Source organism: Macaca mulatta, chromosome 13, assembly GCF_049350105.2.
Source record: "Macaca mulatta isolate MMU2019108-1 chromosome 13, T2T-MMU8v2.0, whole genome shotgun sequence".
In the NCBI taxonomy this organism is placed as follows: Eukaryota; Metazoa; Chordata; class Mammalia; order Primates; family Cercopithecidae; genus Macaca; species Macaca mulatta.
In genome coordinates this window covers 100,791,701-100,814,746 of record NC_133418.1, presented here as the reverse complement: position 1 = coordinate 100,814,746, position 23,046 = coordinate 100,791,701, and the positions used below count along the sequence as shown (strand labels likewise).

Sequence of the window (23,046 nt, the reverse complement as noted above, 5' to 3'; positions counted from 1 at the left end):
TTAGGGGGCAGCTGCGGTGACAAAGGCCTACCGTGGGGCCGGAGCAGAGGGGCGTGTTAAGAGAGGTTCAGGATACAGAATTAGTGGGGCTTGAGCACGGCTTCTCCCAGAGTTCAAGGCAGGCCACACATGGTCAGGACTGACCTCTCATTAATGTTGTCTGTTCGGAGGGTGTAGACCCGATCAATGTGGGAAATGTGGAAGACAGGCTCATCGCTGGAAGGGTCTGTGGGCAGTTTCACCAAGACTTCATTCAGGAAAATGGGCTGAAAGAATTAGGGCCAAAACATAGGCTGTGAGATGGGTCAGAACACTCCACCCGCCTATGACCAGAGAGAGTTCCGTTTGTTCTGAAGAGCCTTGCTGAGAAGGAGAAAGGGGTCTAGTGTCAAAGGTCTTCTACACAGAACAAATGAAACCTCCATTTGTAAGAACAATGAAGCCTCCATTTCTGGAAAAGTCACCATCGAGGTGTGTCAGGTGTTGGGACTGGGGACAGGAGCTCCGAGCACCCACGACGGCTGGTGCAAAAGGCTCTCTCTGCTACCAACGCTGGTGCCGTGCTGGGGCTCGACTTACAGAGACCCAATGCTGAACGCGGACGGCGGTGAGCCCAGGTGTCACGCGAAGCCAGAATCTCAGCTGGAGTCTGGCTGATGGCCAGCGGCGGGTGGGGAGAACCCAGCCGCATGGGGCCCAAATGTGTGGGAAGCAGCAAAGGAAGCACCAGCGAGCTGGAACCAGGTGAGGAGGGTCCCGTAAGGTCAGCTCAGGGTCCGCCAGGAAGGCCCTTAAGATAGAGGCGACACCTCATTAGGCCCCTGATGCTACCTCCAGACGTGCGATACTCACCGTTTTATACATTTTGAATTGAGCATTGGACTTCGAGCTGAAAAGTTTCTCAGAGCCAGAGGAAACAGCAAACTGCTTGACCATGTAGGTAAGAAGCAGGAAGTCATTGAAGAGGAATCCGTGCAGTTCCTTGTTGCTCTTGGTCTTGTATAATTTCCCACTGTGCAAGAGCTTCCGGGGCCCCAGGCAGTTGGTGAGAGAGTTGAAAATAAGTTGCTTAAAGAGAAAGAAAATTTCACTTTTTAAATCCCGGCACAAACCATCCAGCGCCCCTGAGGCCAGTGCCCTGGGCCTGAGGATACTGTAGTGGAGTTTTCTAGGTGGGAGTGTGGCTAGAATCATGCACCTTGCATGAAAGATCCTTAAATACATTACTCTTCAGAGTTCAAACTGGCCCAGTGAAAATCATTACTTCCAGCCACAGAACACTGATTCTAATAACTCAAAACAAAAAATCCCAGTCTTCTCTCCTTAGGAGAAAGGAGAATGCCCTTCAGGCCTGCAATCCCAGCACTGTGGGAGACCGAGGAGGGAGGATCCATTGAGGTCAGGAGTTCAAGACTAGCCTGGGCAACATGGTGAAACCGCAGCTCAACTAAAAATACAAAAATTATCTGGGCGTCGTGGCAGATGCCTGTAGTCCCAGCTACTCGGGAGATGGAGGCTGGAGAATCGCTCCAACCCAAGGAAGCGGAGCTTGCAGTGAGCCGAGATGATCTCGCCACTGCACTCCAGCCTGGGCGACAGAATGAGACTCCGTCTCAAAAGAAAAAAAGAAAAAAGAAAGCCTTTGCAGGGGCAGGGTGGTGAGTCCACGCAGGCTGCCTGAGGTGGAGACTGTCCATGCGAGGGAAGGCTCGGAGCTGGTTCCCCACCCACAGCCTCCCTGGAGACGCACGGCTTAACCGCACAGGCCTGACCTCCGCGAGGCCTTCGCACTGCACGTGCGCCTGGATCCACTCCAGTCGGTCCGAGTTTTCCTTCTCCCGAACTCCCTCATTCACTTGAGAGCACAGCTCCTCTGCGCGCTCGAGGGCCAGCTTTAGGGAGGAATGGTCCGCGTGGCTCTCCGGGGTGTTCTCCAGAATCTGGAAGAGAGTGGGCAGCGTCACGTGGGAGGAGCTGCGTCTCTCACCCGCCCCCCGGGACCCTCGCTGGACCGCTCTGCTCCGCCAACCCCCAGTCACGGCCTGCTTCCATGCCCTGAAGTGCGGCGGGGAACAAGATGACGCTTTCCGCCCTTGAGAAACTCGTACTCCCACACGTTCTTGGGGACACAGGGACAGGTAACGCTGCTGCGACAAGGTGACAGTGCTAAACGGATCAAGGCTGTGAACTGTGTGGGTCTCTGGTTGCTCTCTGACTGGCTCCTGGTGATAGGCGGGAGCCTCCCTACTCCTCCGGAAATTTAATGTAAGGGCGAGCCCTCCAGAGTAAACTGGCTGCAGCTGTGGTGTGAACTTGCTGAATAACCATGGTTCATAACAATCTGGGGGTCACTGATCCTTTTGAAAATACCTGATGAAAGCAATGACTCCCCTGCCACAGGAAAAATACAATAAAATCACATTGTCGGCATGTGGAAGAAATGCATTCTGTTCATTCTGAAGCGATTTCAAACGAGGCATGCTGCAACTGTGAATGCGTAGAGGCCAGAACGCAAACGTGTGTGGTCCCTCCAGAAATTACCGGCCATCACCAGACGCCCCCTGTCTGGACTCTCTCACTCTAGTCGGATGAGTCCACAGTCCTTCGTTTACAATTCTAAAATGCAGAAAAGCCTGAGAGCCTAAAGTTTTTACTCAGTATCTATTTGGTGGCAAAATCTGACCTAAACAGAAGAGAGAGATTTACTTATTCTACTTACAGTGATTGTTCTTATGTTTCACTGTAGGAATGATAGTATGTCTGGTTGTAAGTGCTGCCCTAGGGCTCAGTTGAGGAGTCATATATTATATGGTATTTGAACTACATTCCAAATTCTGAAACACATCTGGCCCCAAGTATTGCAGTGAAGGGGCTGTGAACCTGCATTATGGTTCAGTTCAGTACAGGCATCTATCACATGAGGTCTATGTTGAGGTCACACAGCTAACAGACCAAAAGTCAAGGAATCATCAATAGAAGTAACAGGCTTATCATATGCCTGCTGTTTTTCTTTGTAAATTACTGTAATCAATGGTTAATTGTGGCATAATCTCTTGTAAAGTCTGCCTTTTCCTTAGAAGGCTTATGGGCTCAAGACGGCCATATTGCTTATCGAAAAGAAAGCCAGAAGGAATTTTAGAAGGAATGTCAAAGCCGAATACAGCAACGGACACAAATGAACTCTGTTTAGGACGTGCCGAGTGGAGCCTCCTGGGACATCTAGGAAAGGTGTTCAGGGGTGGACGGAGGCAGATCTCAGAGGAAAGACTGGAGTCTAAGGTTGCTCTGGTCTCTCTCTGGGTTCCAGATGGGCTCCAAAACTGGAGACCTGGAGGGGCCTTTCCCTGCCTGGACAAGTACACTTACGACTTTGAGATGCTGGGGAGTTTCTTGAAAGGTGGATGACAGGTTACCCAAGTGACACTGGATTCCTCTCTGATTTGCCCACTTCAAGGATTCGGCGTGTTTCTATTCGCGCGTGCGCGCGCACACACACACAGGTGTCTGGTCCCCGGGACAATGGGATCGCTTTTGCGGCGTCGCACTGTGTGCAGGGTGAGGTGGCACGGTCAGAGGCTCCCTGAGGATCCGGCCTCTGTGGACCTCAGCACGTCCTGTTCCTAACTCAGACCCCCCCGCCCGGCCTGCACACTCACACTTCTGATGAGCAGTGGGTAGCGCGTGATCCTCTGCATGGGTTTCAGCAGGAAGCTGGAGAGGGGCATTCCTTTACACCGCGGGTCAGATGCCAGCTTCTGCAAAACAACAGCGAGGCTCGTGAGGAAATCACAGCTCCGACCACAGGAAGCATCGGTCTTTGATCGCCTTTTAGATTTCACATTTCTTTTATTTATTTATGTTTCTTCTTGTCTTACTATTTTTTTTTTTTTTGAGACGGAGTCTTGCTCAGTTGCCCAGGCTGGAGTGCGGTGGCGCGATCTCAGCTCACTGCAAGCTCCATCTCCCAGGTTCTCGCCATTCTCCTGCCTCAGCCTCCCGAGTAGCTGGGACTACAGGCGCCCGCCACCTCGCCCAGCTAGTTTTTTGTATTTTTAGTAGAGACAGGGTTTCACCGTGTTAGCCAGGATGGTCTCATCTCCTGACCTCGTGATCCGCCCGTCTCGGCCTCCCAAAGTGTGTCTTACTGTTTTATAATTTTTTTTAGGTGCATGTTTTATTTTAAAATGTGTATATATTCACAACATAGAACTGTAATTTTGCTACACTGATACTTTGCACTGTAGTAAAGTGAGGGCCTTCAACTTTCTTTTAATAACACAGGATCTAAAATGATACCTATTGGGTTCACAGTAGGAATATCTCACCTCACGTGCCAAGCCCAGCGGATGCTCCTCAGCTTTCTCACGAATGTGAGAGCCTCTGCTGGGACTGTCCCCGCCCTGTCTTCTCGGGGCTGATTCACACTCGACCCTCAAGACTCAAGTCCTGCTTCCCCTTGTCCAGGCTCTCCCCCGGGACACCTTCCCTCCTTTCCAGGACCCTCCCTGGCCACACCACATGTGCACCAGGTGATACAGGGAGAGGCATCGTGTTTCAGTGTCTCTATTCCACACCCGACTGAACGCCAGGCCCAGGGCCCACATCTTACTTGCCTCTACCCCTGGCACTGGTACACTGCCTAGAGAGCAGCTGCTGCTCTAGGGTGGCAGTTTTTAATGACGGCAAAGCACACTCACTGTAGCCTACCTGATCATTTCCCCACTACTGGATATTCAAACTGCCCCCTTTTGTTTTGGCCATATCTGTATATGTTGCTGTCACAAGCATCTTCGTGCTTCTTAGTTTCATATTTTTCTGAGTCTTTTTAAAAGTAACATTTTAGAACACAGCTTATTGCTAGATTTTGCTTTTTAAGGTAAGCTATAGCAGGCCTTTCATTATGAGGCAGTATTTTTATTTATTTTTACTATTGTTACAATTGTGATGACATTGAAATCCTATTTACATCATTATTGTTTTAAAACATGCACATATACTAACAATTCTCAGTTTATCTCATTATTCTGATGAATGTTTAAGTCTATGATCGTGGTTTCCATGTTTCTTTCAGTTCATTTCCAGGCAACTCCCCGCCTCCTACCCTTATCGCAAATTGAAGGGCTCTGTCCTCAGTGCCTTATATTGAATCATTTTTGCATCCCTGAGATCATAAGGAAAAATACGATAATCATTTATTGAATGCTAATAATAATGTGTTGGTCTCTGAGTTAAAGTCCTTTAAAAGTATTGTATGATAATCTCCTTTTATAGATGAGGGGACTGAAGGCTCCTACATGTTAAATAACTTGCCTCTGGTCACACAATTAGAGCCTGTCTTGTTCTAAGCATGGTATGCTATAGCCTCCTGGGATAATCCTATTTGGTTATGATAGACTCTTCTTTTTGTGTAATGCTTAATTTTATGAACTGTTACTTTAAGAGTTTAACAGCTGTATTTGTAAAAGGTAGCAGGTTATTAAACAGGCCTGGAATCATGGCTACTTTTGCTTATAGAATGAACCACGTAACCTCTCTACTTTTCCCTGTGATCTGTAACAGTTTGTATAATATAGAATAATCTATTCTTTTAGAGTTGGAAAGAATTCACTGTTAAATCCATCAAGTGAACCCAGCTCCTTTTTGGGATAAGTTTCTCAATTTTCTCCTTGGTTAACAGTATCTTAATAGTAAGATTTTCTATTTTTAAAAGATGTTCTATTCTTATTGAGCCAGTTTTCAAGTTTTAATAGAAAATTACACATTTTGTTTATGTTTTCACATTTGTTAGCATGTCTTTTGGAATTACATGTGCTTTAATTTATGAGATCTCCTTACATCCATTCTGACTGTTACTTGTGTTTTTTCCTTTTTCTGTTAGATTCATCAGTTATATTTTATTACTTCTCTTCAACATACCAGTTCTTGGATATATTGATATAATTTGTGCTTTTTATCTTTATTATTGCCTCCATTTTCCTTTTGGAATTTCTATTTTCTGCCTAAACATCTTTATAGTTTCTTCTTCTTTTCTATTCTTTTCTGACAATGAAAATGTTTAAATTATGTACTCTCTCCCTTAAGTACTGATATGGCTGTTTAATAGATCCCAATATGCAGTATTTCATGAACAAAAAAACCTAACAGGAAATATGAAAAAAAAGCCAGAAAACAGATTTGACTTTCTATTTCCTTACCATTTTAACAGCTATAATAATAGTTTCTACTACTGAACAACATTAATGCAAATGACTTCTCAAAATGTGACTTTCTATTGTGATAACTTATATGAAGGATGTTGTTGACTCATTACATTATACAGTGTTTTCTCTCTGACTACAGCTGTAGCTTTACTTCTCATGTTTAACTTGTGACGTGGCATCATGGAACTGATCCTTTCTTCTTCTGCTCATCAGTTTCTGGAAGCTTTGATGACGTCTGTGCACACTTCTGGTGTATGTACAGGATCACAGATATGCATTTTATATATTATCCTAATTCCTGTTTCCTACTCTCATTTCCTTTTGTCCCAGTTTATTCATCTAGTTATTTTAAATTTTATCTTGTTGCATTTTATACGTTTGAGTAAGCTATTTTAGGGCCGGGTACGGTGGCTTACACCTGTAATCCCAGCACTTTGGGAGGCCAAGGTGGGCAGATCACCTGAGGTCAGGAGTTCGAAATCAACCTGGCCAACGTGGTGAAAACCCGTCTCTACTAAAAATACAAAAAGTAGCCAGGCGTGGTGGCACATGCCTATAATCCCAGCTATTCTGAAGGCTGAGGTAGGAGAATCTCTTGAACCTGGGAGGCAGAGGTTGCCGTGAGCCGAGATCACACCACTGCACTCCAGCCTGGGCAACAGAGCGAGATTCTGTTTCAAAAAAAAAAAGAAAAAAAGTAAGCTATTTTATACTCTTTCTGGAATAAGATAGGTATTAAATGAATGCAATTTACAAAATTAAAGTGACATTCTGGGTGTTTCTTGGGAGTCTACAGTAGCTGGTAAGTAAGTGTGCTTAAAAAAAAACACTCTGTTATTAGATGGGGAAAAAGTTATGGTCCCAGTGCCAGGAAGAAATCAGGTCTACAAAAAGGCGACACAAAACAATGGGAACATTATCTGCCATGCTGGTGTTTCCTTTGATGGGGATGCCCTTCTCCACTGCCGGGATTCCCTGCTGGGCTGTTGTGTGCTGTTGCCCCCAGCCTCAGAAGGAGCCTGCCATGCAAGGCCCAGAGTGGAATTACCTTTAAAAATTCTTTGAAGTCTGTGTCTTCATCTGTCTTCTGCTGTAGCAGAGCTGCTCCATTAAGCTGGCAGCTGCAGAACCTGATGTAGGCCTGCATGTGGGACAGCTCAGCCGCCAGGATGTCCCCAACCATCTGCACCGGCATCTTCTCGCCCCCGGTCTTCTTCCGCACCCGCAAAGCCCTGCAAAGAACACACCCTCATTCTGTGTTTCTAAGTGAATGTCTCAGCTAATTGAAGGATGAATCCCATGGCAGATGGCAGAGCAATGGTAAGGATAACCAGTGAGTTACCTGAGACCCTCTGGCACTGGGAAGGAAAAGTCGAGAGGAAGAGGAGATAGCCTGGGCCAAAAGCTCTGCTGGTCAAGCCAACCTGGGTGTGATGTTAGCAAAGAAAAAAAAAGTAAATAAAGTCCATACACTTGGGTGGGCAGGGCACTGTGGCTCACGCCTCTAATCCCAGCATTTTGGGAGGCCAAGGCAAGAGGATTGCTTGAGCCCAGGAATTCGGGACCAGCTTGGGGAAACATAGTGAGACCCTGTCTCTACAAAAAATGAAAAATTAGCTGGGCATGATGGTGCACACCTATAGTTACAGCTATTCCAGAGGCTAAGGTAGGAGAATCGATTGAGCCCAGGAGTTCAAGAGTGCAATGAGCTATGATCACGCCACTGCACTGCAGTCTGGGTGACAGAGTGAGAGCTTGCCTCTAAAAATAATAAAAATAAAAATAAATTTTAAAAATGTACACCTGGGTGGCTGGGCGTGGTGGCTCACGCCTGTAATCCCAGCACTTTGGGAGGCCGAGGCGGGTGGATCACGAGGTCAGGAGATCGAGACCATCCTGGCTGACATGGTGAAACCCTGTCTCTACTAAAAATACAAAAAATTAGCCCGGTGTGGTGGCGGGCGCCTGTGGTCCCAGCTACTCAGGAGGCTGAGGCAGGAGAATGGTGTGAACCCGGGAGGTGGAGGTTGCAGTGAGCTGAGATCGCGCCACTGCACTCCAGCCTGGGTGACAGAGCGAGACCCCATCTCAAAAAAAAAAAAAAAAAAAATACACTTGGGTGTTTCAAGGCCTTTAGAATTGTTTTGGTTTCACCTTAGCTTCTTGGCAAAGTTTCTTTTGAAAGATTCTAACTTGTTCTCAGTTGAACGAAGAAGGAAATTTTCAGTCTGTAAGAGAAAAAAGGGAGCAGGAGCCGCAGGGGCCGGGTGTGGAGGCGGAGGGGCACTATCTCCGAGGGAAGCTGGGACTGCTCATCCTCCCTTGGGGGCCTGTCCTCACAGCCACGAAGGATGGACAGTCACCCCAACAACAGAACCTACATGGGGATGGAGACTTAGGAGAGCACCAAACTAGGCAGTTTTACCTGCACTGCGAGCTGCAGCTCTCCTCTGACTCTTCTGCCCTGCCAGGGTCAAGGACACCTTATATCTTGGAATCATAGATTGATATGTTGTGTAATGATTTAATCTTTTCTTTACCAAAATATTTTGTTATATTTCTTTACTTTCTTCAATACTTATGAATCTTACAGTCACAGGACATTTCATCAAATGATAATCAAATAACAAGCCTGAGGGAGCGGCTGAAGTTCCTTTGCTAAGAAACCCCTGCAGAGGGTTTTGTGTGAGTCTCAGTCTGGGGCCTCTGGGGTCAGCGGCAATGACAGGTGATGCTCAGGACTCACTTCAGCAGCTTCGTGTTGGACATGATGAGCTCTTTCCAGTTAACAAAAATCAGGGCCATCTCCCCTTCAGTGAGAAAGCCTGACTCTGCCATGCGTTTCTGAAAAACCTAAAGTCAAAACATAGAAAAACTAGTTAGCTTAAGTGTGGCTACACAGCCTACGTGTGGTCTAAATCAAACAATGTCTTCATAAACTGAAACTAACCAGATCAAACAATGTCTTCATAAACTGAAGCTAATCATCCAAGTAAGCATACTTATGACACATTTTATATTGCATAATGTTCTTTCTTTTTGCTAGCGTAGCTCCTATCAAGGCTGATTCCAAGGACTGAATCTAGTAATCTCCTGGTTAAGAGGAGATTGTCAGATTTCTCTCTTAGGGATGTTATGAAGGTTAACTAGAGCCAAGGGCATAAACACCTCTGCACTGTATGAGCTTGCAGAATTGAGAAAGCAGGCCATTGTTAGGCGGAGCATCTCAGAGTTCTAGACAACAATTTATGAGACATTCAACGGGAGAACCAGAGTAACAACTTATGCCACCCCTAAGAGAACTCTAAGCAGATACGGGTTTCAGAAGTTGGCTCCTGAGGAAGAAGTAATAATACTCTACATCTGTATTACATGACACTTGAGGATTTACAAAGCACTGATATGTACAAATATGCAGATGCTTATGTGTATGTATACGCATGCGTGTGTGTTTGCAGGGTTCTCAATTAGCTTCACGGGTGATGGAGGTGAAACTGAGTCAGGTATTGTTACTCCCAGTTGACCCATGAAGAAGTAAAGGCTCAGAATGAGACTTGTTCAAGGTCACAAAGACTGAGGACTACAATTCAACTCTTTTGATTCTAAATCTAAGTTTCTACTGCATAACTGAGATTCCTAGGGAATGAATGACTTTAAACACCTTAAGGAAATAGAGAAGTTATCTGAGACACTCTTCTCCTATGTCATCTTTCCAAAATGCCCATGACATGCTGCTCTCCACTAGAATCGCTCAAAGCTCTCCACTGTCCGTGTGATAAGACGCAGACTCCTCCCGGAGGTTCCAGGGCCTATGAGACCTGCCCCCTGCCGACCTTACCAGCCTGGCCCTCAGCTACTTCACACTCCAGTCACCCTGGATGGCCTGTAGGCCCCTGAATCCCTCCATACATGCCATCCCACTTCTGTTTCCTCCTCCTGGAGTAGCAAACTTGTCCTTGTCCAAAGCATAACTGGGAATTCCTTCCTGGCTGGGGTGGTCACTACCCCCCAGTTTTAGCCTTGCTGGCCCCACTGTACCTCTCTCCATCCGCCAGGACTCTGACCTCCTGGGGGACAAGAACTTGCTTTCATCTCTGTTCTCTGGCATAGCCCTTTGCACATCGTGGTTTGTAATTCATGTTTACTGAGTTGAGTTGAACATGGATTCACAGAATTCAAGTAAAAGTGCTGGGCACTCTCTAAAGAGAGTTTTACAGTTCCAGATCACACTGGAAACACCAGGCCACTCCTGTGAGAGCAGCCCTGGAAAGACGGCTGGCCTGCTCGGAGGCTGCTGTGGAGGGACAGAGAAGCGTCTGGCTGTCCATCTGTTTGTTTATTCGCTGATTCGTTCATGCCCCTCTAGCCATCCATGTAGCTGCTTTGTGCCGGGCTTGGTGAGGTAAACAGATGGGAATAAGATGGTAAGGCCTCTGGGAACCTTCATGAGGATGGTCATAAGAAGGCCTCACCTGTGAACGGTGCTTTTCGCCCTGAATCCTGGACCCAGACCTGACGCTTCACTCCTCAGAGTATGGGGCAAGCACCCAGTGCCTGCTCACCTCTGTCCTAGTGTTCGGGAGACCGCCACACCTACCTACAGTCCCTTAGGATTGGAATCTGACCAGCAGCAGGGCTGATCCTTGTAGGGGGTCAAAATGATGGGCTTTTCTTCTAGGCCATCTGTCCTGGCCAGAGAGGTGCAGACATAAACACACCCAACTCACTGACTGCTTACGGAAAGGCCGAGCAAGGGCCAGGATAAGTTGTGGGAACACAGGATGGAGGCTGCACAGTCCCTGCTCTCAGGGAGCCACAGGCTTGCGGGGAAGACAGATATCACCAACCGAGAAGTGCCATATAGTTTGCATGGGAGGGGAACAAGTATTCCATGTCTGGATATCCCAGGCATTAGGCCTGCGTTTAAGGTGGAGAGTGAATCCAGGGCAGGGCTTGCTGGGGAACAGCCGCAGAAGGACGCAGCCTCTGCTCCATTGTGCTAGGAAAGGCATGGCAGGTATACGCTGCACCCGCTGGGTATGTGGGGGTGGGGGGCGCCTGTTCTTTTCAGGTGGTTTGTTAATTTAACTGGTCTTCTCACCTGAGGGTCTGTACACTGGGAACTGAAAGGCATGGGAACGAAGGTATAGTAGAAATAGAAAGTCTTATTTTGTTCACTGAAGCACAAATCATTTTAAAGTGCTACTTGAATAAGGATAGCTGTTATCAGCATAGAGGTCACTGGTGTAAATAAACAGTAGCTATGTGATATTTGGGAACTATTTTACAACATGCTCCCATTGAGTTTTCCAAACTGATACAAACATGAGGTGAACACTTCCACTGTTTCACAGTTCCTCCAGAGATACCAGTTTACGAAAATGTCAGATGTTAAAACAGACATTAGGCAAATATCCGAGGAAGCTACGGTCTGCCGTAGGCCCTTCCCATCCACTCTATCCCTGTCCTTCCTTGATGGGGCTCCTGCCACATCCAGCGAAGCCATGCGAATGCCCTCTTGTTCTCCCGCTTCACTCTGAGTGACCTCATCTGGGGGAAAGAGCTCACTAGAGACTTTCAATCTGAAGCATTATCCAGCAGGCAGAGATGGCATTTGGAGGGTGTGAGAGCTTCCGTCCCTATCTGTGAATTCACACATCCAAAGTGCTGCCTTGCTTTGCCTCTGCGTGGAAGCAGCCCTGAGTCTGGTTCCCACCATCTCTCGTGGGAGACAGCAGATACCCCGAGCGCTAGCCAGCAGCAGCCTCCTCACCTCAACGACGAGCTGAAGGTCAGCCATGTACCGCTCTTCAGTCTGAATCAGCTCGTGAATATAGCCCTGTCTTTTCCTCTCAATTGGCTGCATTGTGTCCAGGGTTTGCAGATCAGCACACCCTGTGGAAAAAACAGGGTAGTTTAAAATATTACTTTAGTCAACTTTGTAGAAAATAGACATTTGTCAGCAGACATGCTGGGTTTACAAATGCTGCTTTGAAAGAATGACGCAGCCTTCAAAAGAGCACTGCTAACTTCTGCAGAGCGGCGTGCGTACGCGGAGAGTTGGCATTAATGAGCCGGCACTCACAGCTCCAAAGCGGCAAATCAGCAATGTCTGTAACGTTTCAATGTGCTCCTAATTTCTTTTCAGAACTGTGCAGAGCGTGTGAAGAATCTCACCATCTCCAGACAGTTTTCGAAGTTACTGCAATGATTAAATGAATCAGATGCTTCAGACCACTCCAAACTGCAGGTCATAAGCCATTACTGGGTCATTATATCATTTTGGTTTTTAAAATGCTGGTCAGGCCCAGCATTTAAAAATAAATAAACAGAAATTACCATGCATATGGCTTTCGTAAATCTTGTGAAATGTTTAGTTATATTTGCATTCGAAATGTAAAATAGATTCCCAGATCCTGGTAATTCCCCGAAGACCACTGCCTCATCTCACTAGAACAAATAACTCCTGGTACCCTGCCGATATCCAGCCACAAATGACAGGAAAGTCACAAGCAGCCTCGCATCAGGGTGAGAGGTACTGCATTCACTTTGGATCAATTTACAGGTACATCAGAGCTGAACTAGATGTCAAACTATGAAGTGACAGAATTCCAGAGTCACTTAACAAGTGGCTGAGGGCTTATCTATACACAGTGATGTGGTGAAATACCTCAGGATACCCTTCTTAGAAAAAAAAAGCAAAAGCAGTGGAAGTTGTCAGAATCAAAATGGAGTCACTTGTGTTAAAAATCCTGACAAAGGGCCAGGCAAGGTCATGAAGAGAGAGTTCTCATCCATGAATGCTTGGTAACTAGAACTATCACAAAAGACTGCAAAACCACAACCTTGCATAAAGGCCATGGTGACCTTACACAAAAACATCCTGCAAAGGTTATCTGCCCAGCAACTGCCTGTCCAGCCTCAGACTGGTGCCACCCTTGTTACTGATTCTCACGGCCAAGGATAATTATATATATATAAAAAATTATGTGATCCTCTTCATTTTTCCTTTAAAAAGTTTTGTCCTCCTTTACCTCTCTGAATATGCACCTGTTGGCATGCATATTCCCACTGCAATAACTATTCTTTTTTTTGGGCGGGGGGTGGTGGGGACAGAGTCTGGCTCTGCCACCCAGGCTGGAGTGCAGTGGTGCAATCTCGGCTCACTGCAACCTCCGACTTCCGGGTTCAAGTGATTCTTCTGCCTCAGCCTCCTGAGTGGCTGAGATTACAGGCGCACACCACCACGCTCAGCTAATTTTTGTATTTTTAGTAGAGACGGGGTTTCACCATATTGGCCAGGCTGGTCTCAAACTCCTGACCTCGTGATCCGCCCACTTTGGCCTCCCAAAGTGCTGGGATTACAGGCATGAGCCCCGCGCCCAGTGCAACAACTATTCTAAATGAACGTCAGTTTATCTTAGAGTCTCCCTCTCTGTCATTTAGGTTGACAGCATGTAGGTACCCAGCAAGCTACAACATGAGGCAGCAAGTGCTTGTGTCAGAAAACTGGGAAAGAGACGAATGAAGTAGGGAAGACCTTCTGTAGCTCAGGCAATTAGGAAGGGCAGCAGAGAGAACGCGCACCCCTGCACCTGCCAGGACACCGTGCATCCAGCAGGGCGTGTTGCTCTTTCCAATTTCCTTTGCATTTGCATATATTTTGTATGGATCTGGGCTTACAGACAGTTCTAAGGAAGACAGCTTTTCTATATCCTACAGATGTTGCCAATAGCTTTAAAGAAATTACTCCCACAGAGAACAACAACAACAAATAATAGGACAGGTTATGTTTGGTGTTTCTAAAAAGAAATCATAGACTGGATGTGATGCCTGTAATCCCAGCACTGTGGGAGTCTGAGGCGGGAGGATCACTTGTGCCTAGGAGTTGAAGACCAGCCTAGGCAACAAAGTGACTACCAAAAAAAAAAAAAGCCAGGCTCGGTGGCACGTGCCTATAGTCCCAGCTACTTGGGAGGCAAAGGCTGGGAGGAGTGCTTGAATCTGAGAGTTCAAGTTTGCAGTGAGCCGTGACTGCACCACTGTACTCCAGGCTAGATAACAGAGTGAGACCCTGTTTCAAAAAAAAAAAGGAAAAGAAAGGAACAGGGAAAAGGAAGGAAAAAGTGAATGTAAGGGGAAAGGGAAGGGGAGGGGAGGGGAGGAAAGAAAGAAGGAAGGGAAGGGAAGGGAGGAAGGGAAAGAAAAGGAAAGGGGAATGGAAGAAAGAAAGAAACGAAAAAGAAAAGAAAGAGAAATAAATCATAATGCCACTGTCATGTTCAAAATTGTTAAGCTTTTAGGGGGACAGTATTTTATTATCTTCTGCCAGGGGGAACTGCAGAGAGTGACTGAGTGTTAAACACAGGCTAATCCAAACGTCTGCTTGATGAGGCTGTGGAGCAGGGAGGAGAGGCCTGGTGACCAGACTCTTGGCGAAATGGCTCTGATGCTGATATGATCCAGTGGTGCTACTTGGTGTGGCCAGGTGATTGATGGAGGGAACTCAGGCCAGTTTCCAAGGTTGCCCCACACCAGTGTCTTACAAACTTCATGTTCTGCTTTCAAGACTTTTGCCACATTCACATTCCATCTCTATTATTATTGACTTAATATTTTTCTCTAAACGTACTCATGTTTGAAGTTAAATGTGCTCATTATGTTTCTTCTAATAATCATTAAAGCAAATATATAATCATTCAAATAAAACAGGTCCATTTTGTGTACCACTGCGTTGAGTACCATGAGGCTACAACTATCACACTTCGGGAAACAATGATTTACATTAAAAACCACAAGTGCTGGCCCCTCTATCTGGAATAATACCTTGGACTAATAGGAAGAACCTCAGATATTTGTTTCTAAAGCTGGACTATACATTGCATTAGCTTTAGCAGGACAATGTGGGGACACCCTGGCATGCCATGCCTAGCTGACCCTTTTGCATTTCATCACGATGGCTCTTCAACTTTTTTTTTTTGAGACAGTCTCACTGTGTGGCCCAGGCTGGAGTGCAGTGGTGTGATCTCGGCTCACTACAACCTCCGCCTCCCGGGTTCAAGCGATTCTCCTGCCTCAGTCTCCGAGTTGCTGGGACTACAGGTGCCTGCCACCACGCCCGGCTAATTTTTGTATTTTTAGTAGAGACGGGGTTTCGCCATGTTGGCCAGGCTGGTCTTGAACTACTGGCCTCAAGTGCTCTGCCCATCTCGGCCTCCTGAAGTGCTGGGATTTACAGGCATGAGCCACCGCGCCTGGCCTGCTCTTAAGTTTTTACCCTCTGTTTAAGTTTCCAACCCGATTCCTACCCTCACTTTCAGACGTTCTTACCTCTGATGTCAGGGTAAAAATAAAAGACACAAGGCCCCTCTTCCTCCCCTCTGTCTGTCCACTTGTCCCTGTGTCCTTCCTGAGTCAGGGAAGGAGGGGTCCTGTTTCTTTCTAAAGCTAGTCTGTAATTGGCCTCTCCTCCAGGGCCCCTCCCTTTCCTTCGTGTTTCTATGTTCACTCTTCGCCATTTCCTTCTCAGCCCTATAAACTTTGCTAAGTGTCCCTCTTACCCCACTGTTTGAAACCAACCAACAAGCACCCTTCCTCCAACCCTGCCCCCTCCTCAGCACCGCCTTTCTTTGGTCTCACTGGCAAATGTCACTGGAGGGGTTTACACCCATGGCCAACTCTCACCAGCTCTCCCTGTCACATCTCCACTCGGGATTCCCCACCACCCCTGACACTGCTCTCGGGAAGGTAATGATGACCTCGGCATTGCCAAGTTCAGCAACCCCTGCTGAGCTTGCACCCTCCTCTGCCGGCCCACAGCACGGGTGCCTTGGATGAAAAGTCTTTTTGGAGGCTCGAGTCTGCCTCTCTCAGCCCTTGCGCCTCTCCTCTTCTTGGTGTTTCCTTCTGTCTTCTGCCTCTGCCGGCTGCCCAGCTTTCTGCTCCCCACAGTCCAGCAAATGTCAAAATAGGCTCCTGACACTTCTGTCCTGTGCAGTCGGATGAATCCAGACAATGAAGCAGACTGTGTATCTCGCTCGCAGGGCCCCAGTGCACACGAGCTTATTAGGCAGTGAGAAACTCTACAGAAAAATTTGATGAGCTCAGAGTTCCCAACACGTATTCGACCACAGAATCCTCTTTTTGAGAGAAGGGAGGGTAAAATCTTTTTTATCCTGAGAAAAGTTCTGATAAACTGAGGAATCCGGGTCTTATGGATAGGACACACCCCTTTGCCACCCTCTATACCTGCACTGTCAACAGAGTAGCCCTTAGCAACCTGTGACCACTGCACACATGCAGGGTGGCTGCTCCAAATAAAGACCTGCTGTCAGCGTCAAACACACACTCAATTCGGAAGACCTGTTCCAGAAAAACGGAAATGGGAAATGCTGCATTCATAATATATTGATTGCATACTGAAAAGATATTTTGGATAAATTGGATGAAGTAAAAATATGAACATTAATTTCATCTGTTTCTTTTGACTTTTTTAAGGTGGCTACTGGAAAATTTTCAGTTACATATGGGGCTGCATTTGTGACTCACACTTGATTTCTATTGAACAGCTCAAGCCAGCTACCACATATTTTGTGTTCCTTCCCTCACAAACGTTCAACGCCTTTCATTATTTGCAAAATGAAGTCCTAATTCGATGGCAGAGGCTCCAGAGTCTCCAGAAGCCAGCCTCGGCCTACCCTTCCAGCCTCAGCTCTGACTACGCTGCCCACCTTTCCAGCCTCAGCCCTGACTACGCTGCCCACCTTTCCTCCCCCAGCCTCATAGGCTGCACACACTTTCCACAGCTCTGTTTTTGCTCCTGTTGTATCCTCTGTCCACACCTCATTCTCCACAAAGAACCATCCTTCTTTGGGGGAAATCTTCCCTGTCCCTCTGACACCCCCAGACCTGCCTCTCCTTTGCATTTCCATGGTACTGGTTTGTATCTGTATTTTAACATTACATGTCGTCTAACTGGTGCTGCTGTTAATCTGTGTAGTTAGTGTGTCTGTGGCTCTCACTGCAGATCAGGGACTGTGTCTAACACGTTTCTGTAGTAGCAAGCTGAGCACAGCGTTTTGGCTGCCAGCAGTCAGGGAATATTTGTTGGGGGTATAATACTGTGTTGGTCCTAGGCCTGTTTGTGCCCAGGCCCATTTCTCTCCTTTTTCCTGTTCTGCTCTGGGCTGCAAAAAAGCCAACCCTGCAGGCTGTTTTTTCTAAGCTTCTGTTCTAGTTGGCCTCTGCCTGGGTTTGACCAATTCTCGAGAGGAACAGGACACTGAATATTACACGGTGGAGTAGGAAAAATGTCCCCTCTCCAGAAGAGTGACATGATTAAAAAGTTTTCTGTCTGTTAAGTAATGAATGGAAATGCTGGGCTTGCATCTTACACAAACTTGGAGTTCAAGAATTCAGATGAATTAACACAAAAAGTGGCCGGGTGTGGTGGCTCACACCTGTAATCCGAGCACTTTGGGAGGCCGAGGTGGGCAGATCACTTGAGGTCAGGAGTTCGATTAGTGGTAAATGCACTCAGACTTCGTCTGAAAATGTGTTTATAATTTCTCTCTCATCCGTGAATTAGATTTCCAGCTGGACAGTCATTTTCTGTGTTGTGTGTTATATGAGGCCAGTCCAATTGCTGTTCATGTGGTTATTCTGGTTTTTCTTGGTGCTCACTTGAGGTCTGAGCACAAAGGAATCGATATTACTGTAGAAAAATGTTTACTGAATGTAGCTGGAAAATTACACATTTAACATTATTTTCAGCTATTTCACTTTAAAGCAAAAGAACTTCCTGGCCGGGCGCGGTGGCTCAAGCCTGTAATCCCAGCACTTTGGGAGGCCGAGACGGGCGGATCACGAGGTCAGGAGATCGAGACCATCCTGGCTAACACAGCGAAACCCCGTCTCTACTAAAAAATACAAAAAATTAGCTGAGCGAAGTGGTGGGCGTCTGTAGTCCCAGCTACTCGGGAGGCTGAGGCAGGAGAATGGCGTAAACCCGGGAGGCGGAGCTTGCAGTGAGCTGAGATCTGGCCACTGCACTCCAGCCTGGGCGACAGAGCGAGACTCCGTCTCAAAAAAAAAAAAAAAAAAAAAAAAAAAGAACTTCCTAATCTCCCCAGGTAGCCTCCTCTGTTATTTTACTTGACCTATTGCTAACATTTAGTAGAGATGAAACCCCGTCTCTTCTAAAAATACAGAAATTAGCCAAGCATGGTGGCATCCGCCTGTAGTCCCAGCTACTTGGGAGGCTGAGCCAGGAGAATCACTTAAACCTGGGAGGCAGAGGCTGCAGTGAGCTGAGATTGTGTCACTGCACTCCAGCCTGGGCGATAGAACAAGACTCCATCTCAAAAAAAGAAAAAGAAAAAGAAAAAAGCACAAAAATTGGTTGCCCACTGGGGATACCCTTAGGGTGACTGGCCAAAGGCATGGCGCAACTGGCCTGGAGGGCCGCACTCACAACTTTGGCTCCACAAGATTCCACAGAAAAACGAAGTCTCATTAAAGATGAGCTCGAAGTATTAAAAAAAAAAAAATTACAAAAAATGGGAAAAAATCCACCATAAATTTAAAAATGAGGATTAGAACATCAAGAACATATGATAGAACAAAAATACACATGGAGATGTAAAATATATATGTTTAACATTAACTCAAGACACATAATGAAGGGTTTGAAGCCATAGGTAGTCTATTAAAATAAAGAATAAGCAGAGTTGAAAAAGAAAAAAAATGGCAAATATTGTCATGGAAATGATATATTAATAGATTAAATAGCAGATTAAACACATCTTAGGAATTAGTAAACCTAAAAACAGATCTGAAGAATTACTTAAAATGCAGCCCAGAAAGAAACAGAGATGGAAGGCTGGGCATGGTGGCTCATGCCTGTAATCTGAGCACTTTGGGAGGCTGAGGCAGGTGGATCACCTGAGGTCAGGAGTTCAAGACCAGCCTGGCCAACAGGGTGAACCGTCTCTACTAAAATACAAAAAATTAGCTGGGCATGGTGGCGGGTGCCTGTAATCCCAGCTACTCAGGAGGCTGAGGCAGGGGAATTGCTTGAACCCGGGAGGTGGAGGCTGCCATGAGCCAAGATTGTCGTGCCATTGCACTCCAGCCTGGGCAACAGAGTGAGACTCTGTCTCAAAAAAAAAAAAGATGGAAAACATACAATGGAGGTTAAGAGACAGAGAGGACAGAATGACAAGGCCCAACATACATCTGACAGGTAGTCTAGGAGAAGGGAATAGAAAGAATTGAGAGAGGAAATATTGAGATTATAATGGCTGAGACTTTTCTAGAATTGAAGAATGGTACAATGTCCCAAATTCAGAACAGTGGCTTCTGATTAGGAAAAAATCAAAAACAAATCCATACCAGAACACCAAAGAGGGAAGAAAAAACATGATTAAACAGTCAGAAAGAAAAACCAGAATAACCACATGAACGGCAATTAGACTGGCCTCACATAACACACAACACAGAGAAAATGACTGTCCAGCTGGAAATCTAATTCACAGAGAGAGAAATAAACACATTTCAGACAAAGTCTGAGTGCATTTACCACTAATAGACATGACTGGAAAAACTGTTAAAAGATGTATTTCAGGAAGAAGGAAATTACATAAGAAGGAAAGATAAAAGAGATACGAGTAATGGTGAGCCAAAATACTAGTAAATGTGTAAGAAATCAAAATAATCACTGACTGTATAAAACAACAATAATAATGACTAAGTTGGCAGGTATAAATACAAGGTGAAGTTAAAACACAAAAATATAATAACATGAAAGACAGAAGAGAATCATTAGCGATAAATCATCCTTGCATTGATCAGGAGAAGGAAGAGATATTGATCAAAGGTAAACACATATGTTAACAATGGAAAGGTAACCACTCAAAGAACAGACATAGAATACATAATTTCCCAACCAGTAGAGGGCAATAAAAGAAACAAAGAAACTTAATCAGTGCAAGGGAAAAAGAGGCAAAGAAAATGCCTGGTAAATAGAAAATACATAATAAAATAGATACAAATAAAAGTATTAAATTGTTTTAATCAATGTAAATGGCTTAAATCTGTCAGTGAAAAGAGAGGCTCTGGATTAAAAATCAGGTCAAAGAAATGTTGGAAGTAGTGGGCTAGAAAAAGCTATCCAAATAAAAATTCTAAAAGCAACTGGGGAGGTTTTATTACAACAGACAAATTAGGCTTTAAGGACCCATATGAGATGGTAGAAACAATTTACCAGGAACAAGAATAATTCTGATCTTATTTGCAACTAACAGGAAAGCCTCAAAGTGTAAAATAAAAAACTAAGACCCGTACCCCACCTCCCTCCAAAATAAAAAAGAAAAAATTGACCTATCTATAATCACAGTAGTAGAGTTTAATATAGTTCTCTCAATGAAAATAATGAGAATATGAAATATTTGAACACTATTAACAAGGTTAACATAGGAACACACATACAAGAGACTATACATTCTTTTGAAGAGCCCACAGAACCAGGCCAGAGGTGCTGGCTCACGCCTGTAATCCCAGCACTTTAGGAGGCCGAGGTGGGCAGATCACTTGAGGTCGGGAGTTTGAGACCAGCCTGGCCAACATGGCAAAACCCCATCTCTACTAAAAATGCAAAAATTAGCTGGGTGTGGTGATGGGCGCCTGTAATCCCAGCTACTCAGGAGGCCGAGGTGTGAGAATCGCTTGAACCCAGGAGGCAGAGGTTGTAGTGAGCCAAGATTGTGCCATTGCACTCTAGCCTGGGTGACAGAGTAAGACACTGTCTCAACACCACAAAGAACCCATAGAACCAATTTCAATAAACACCAAGGAATCGATATTACTGTAGAAAAATGTTTACTGAATGAAGCTGGAAAATTACACATTTAACATTATTTTCAGATATTTCACTTTAAAGCAAAAGAACTTCCTAATCTCCCCAGGTGGCCTCCTCTGTTATTTACTTGACCTATCGCTAATGTCTGTGATGCTGATGACCCCCTCCTTGTGAGATCCTTTTTCACTGTCTTCCAGGTCACCACCTCGCCTCTCCTCACATTATCCTCCCACCTCATGGGTCTGCCCTCCCATGGTTCCTTTGCTCGTTCCTCCTCAACTCTCCCGACTTCCAATGTCGCAGTGCTCTAAGGTTCAGTCCTTGGAACTTTCCTCTACATACTCAGAGCCTTGGTGACCTAGTTCATTCTCAGGGCTTATTTATGTACTGATAGGCTCCCAAATTTACACTCCAGCCTGAACATCTTCTCTGAACCTCTTCACATGTTCTGCTGCATACTCAGTATCCCCATTCAGATGTCTAAAAGGCACATCACAGTAACATCCAAAGCCAAACCCCTAATCATCTCCCAACCTGCTCCTCTATGATTTTCCACCTCAGTGGATGGCAATATCATCTCTCCAGCTGCTCAGGCCACCTGATACTTCTCACACTTCACATTCAATCCACCTGCGGGCTCCATCTTCCCAATACATCCAGATCACTTCTCACATGTCCCCCACGGCCGTCCTGATCCAAGTTATCATCTTGTGCTTGGATTACTGAACTAACTTTCCAATGGATCTCCTGGCTTCTGATCCCTTCCCCCTCTTTAATCTGGCAAGGCAGAGCAATACTGTTAAAACACATCAGATCATGTCACTCCTTTAATTAAAACCCTTGGCCGGGCGCGGTGGCTCACGTCTGTAATCCCAGAGCTTTGAGAGGCCGAGGCAGGTGGATCACCTGAGGTCAAGAGTTGGAGACCAGCCTGGCCAACATGGTGGAATCCGGTCTCTACTAAAAATATAAAAATTAGCTGGACGTGGTGGTAGGCACCTGTAATCCCAGCTACTTGGGAGGCTGAGGCTGCAGAATTGCTTGAACCCAGGAGGCAGAGGTTGCAGCGACCGGAGATTGCACCATTGCACTCCAGCCTGGGCGACAAGAGTGAAACTCTGTCTCAAAAAAAAAAAAAAAAAAAAAAAAAAAAAAAAAGAAATAAAAATAATAAAAATAACAAAAACTCTCCAATGGGTTCTTCTCACTCCAGGCAAAAGCCAAAGTTCTTATAAATAGCCCACAAAAACCTAAACAATCTCCCTTATTTCCTAGGTCACACCCAGACCCTCACTTCCTCCTTCTCTCCTGCTCTTCCCTCCATTTCCACCACACAGGCCTCTGCACTATTCCTCAGGCACCACAGGATGCTCCTGCTTCAGGTATTTTGCATGTGCTACCCCCTCTGCCCAGAATGATCTTCCAGACATCCACGCGGCTCCCTCCAGATATCCTCATACCCCTCCAGTCTCTGCCCCCCGTCACCATCTCAGAGAGGCTTCATCTGAGTATTTTATTCAAAATAAAATCCCTCTGGATCCACCTCCCTGCAGAACTCCCGTTCCCCTTCCCTGCTTTATTTTTCTAAGACACTACACACTTCATTTTGTTTGTTTTCTGTTTTAGCCTACTCAAACACCAGCTCCAAGATGGCAGAAATTTTTGTTTGTTTTATAATTTGCCATATCCCCAGTGTCTGACACACAGGAGGGCTTCAATAAGCATTTATGGAACGTGATGTGAAGATAAACTCTGAGCTGCAGGAGACAGTACAGCAGTGTTAACTACAGGCAGTCAGAGAAATTGACGAAAACTTCCTGGTAGGTCCTTTCTGGTGGACAGGAAGAGTGGGCAAAGAGGAAAGATGAGAGATCACGGCTACTATCATGTTCCCAGAGGAGTAATTAGTAGTGGGCTGGGCCACAAGACCCATCCCCATGCTGTGGGAGGATGTGGAGACTGAAAGACAAGTTATGAATCGTAAGTAAG

The 23,046-nt window shown here is 45.8% G+C and overlaps 2 protein-coding genes across 15 annotated transcripts in view; one reads left to right on the top strand and one right to left on the bottom strand.

Annotated features, from left to right (window-relative positions):
* Positions 1-12,543, top strand: part of FAM228A (family with sequence similarity 228 member A) — a 42,651-nt gene extending 30,108 nt beyond the window's left edge. Inside the window, exon 8 of the mRNA XM_028831936.2 lies at positions 12,349-12,543. Coding sequence (XP_028687769.2) covers positions 12,349-12,411 — 63 coding nt within the window. The 3' untranslated portion in view covers positions 12,412-12,543. The remainder of the gene's footprint in view (positions 1-12,348) is intronic.
* ITSN2 (intersectin 2) overlaps positions 1-23,046 on the bottom strand; it is a 158,161-nt gene that overhangs the window by 6,003 nt on the left and 129,112 nt on the right. For all 14 annotated transcript variants that reach the window (XM_015111819.3, XM_077960061.1, XM_015111816.3 and 11 more), the window contains 7 exons: positions 11,974-12,095; positions 8,947-9,053; positions 7,249-7,432; positions 3,657-3,755; positions 1,773-1,940; positions 853-1,068; positions 145-266 (listed from right to left, as the gene is read on the bottom strand). In XM_015111819.3, coding sequence (XP_014967305.2) covers positions 145-266; positions 853-1,068; positions 1,773-1,940; positions 3,657-3,755; positions 7,249-7,432; positions 8,947-9,053; positions 11,974-12,095 — 1,018 coding nt within the window. The remainder of the gene's footprint in view (positions 1-144; positions 267-852; positions 1,069-1,772; positions 1,941-3,656; positions 3,756-7,248; positions 7,433-8,946; positions 9,054-11,973; positions 12,096-23,046) is intronic.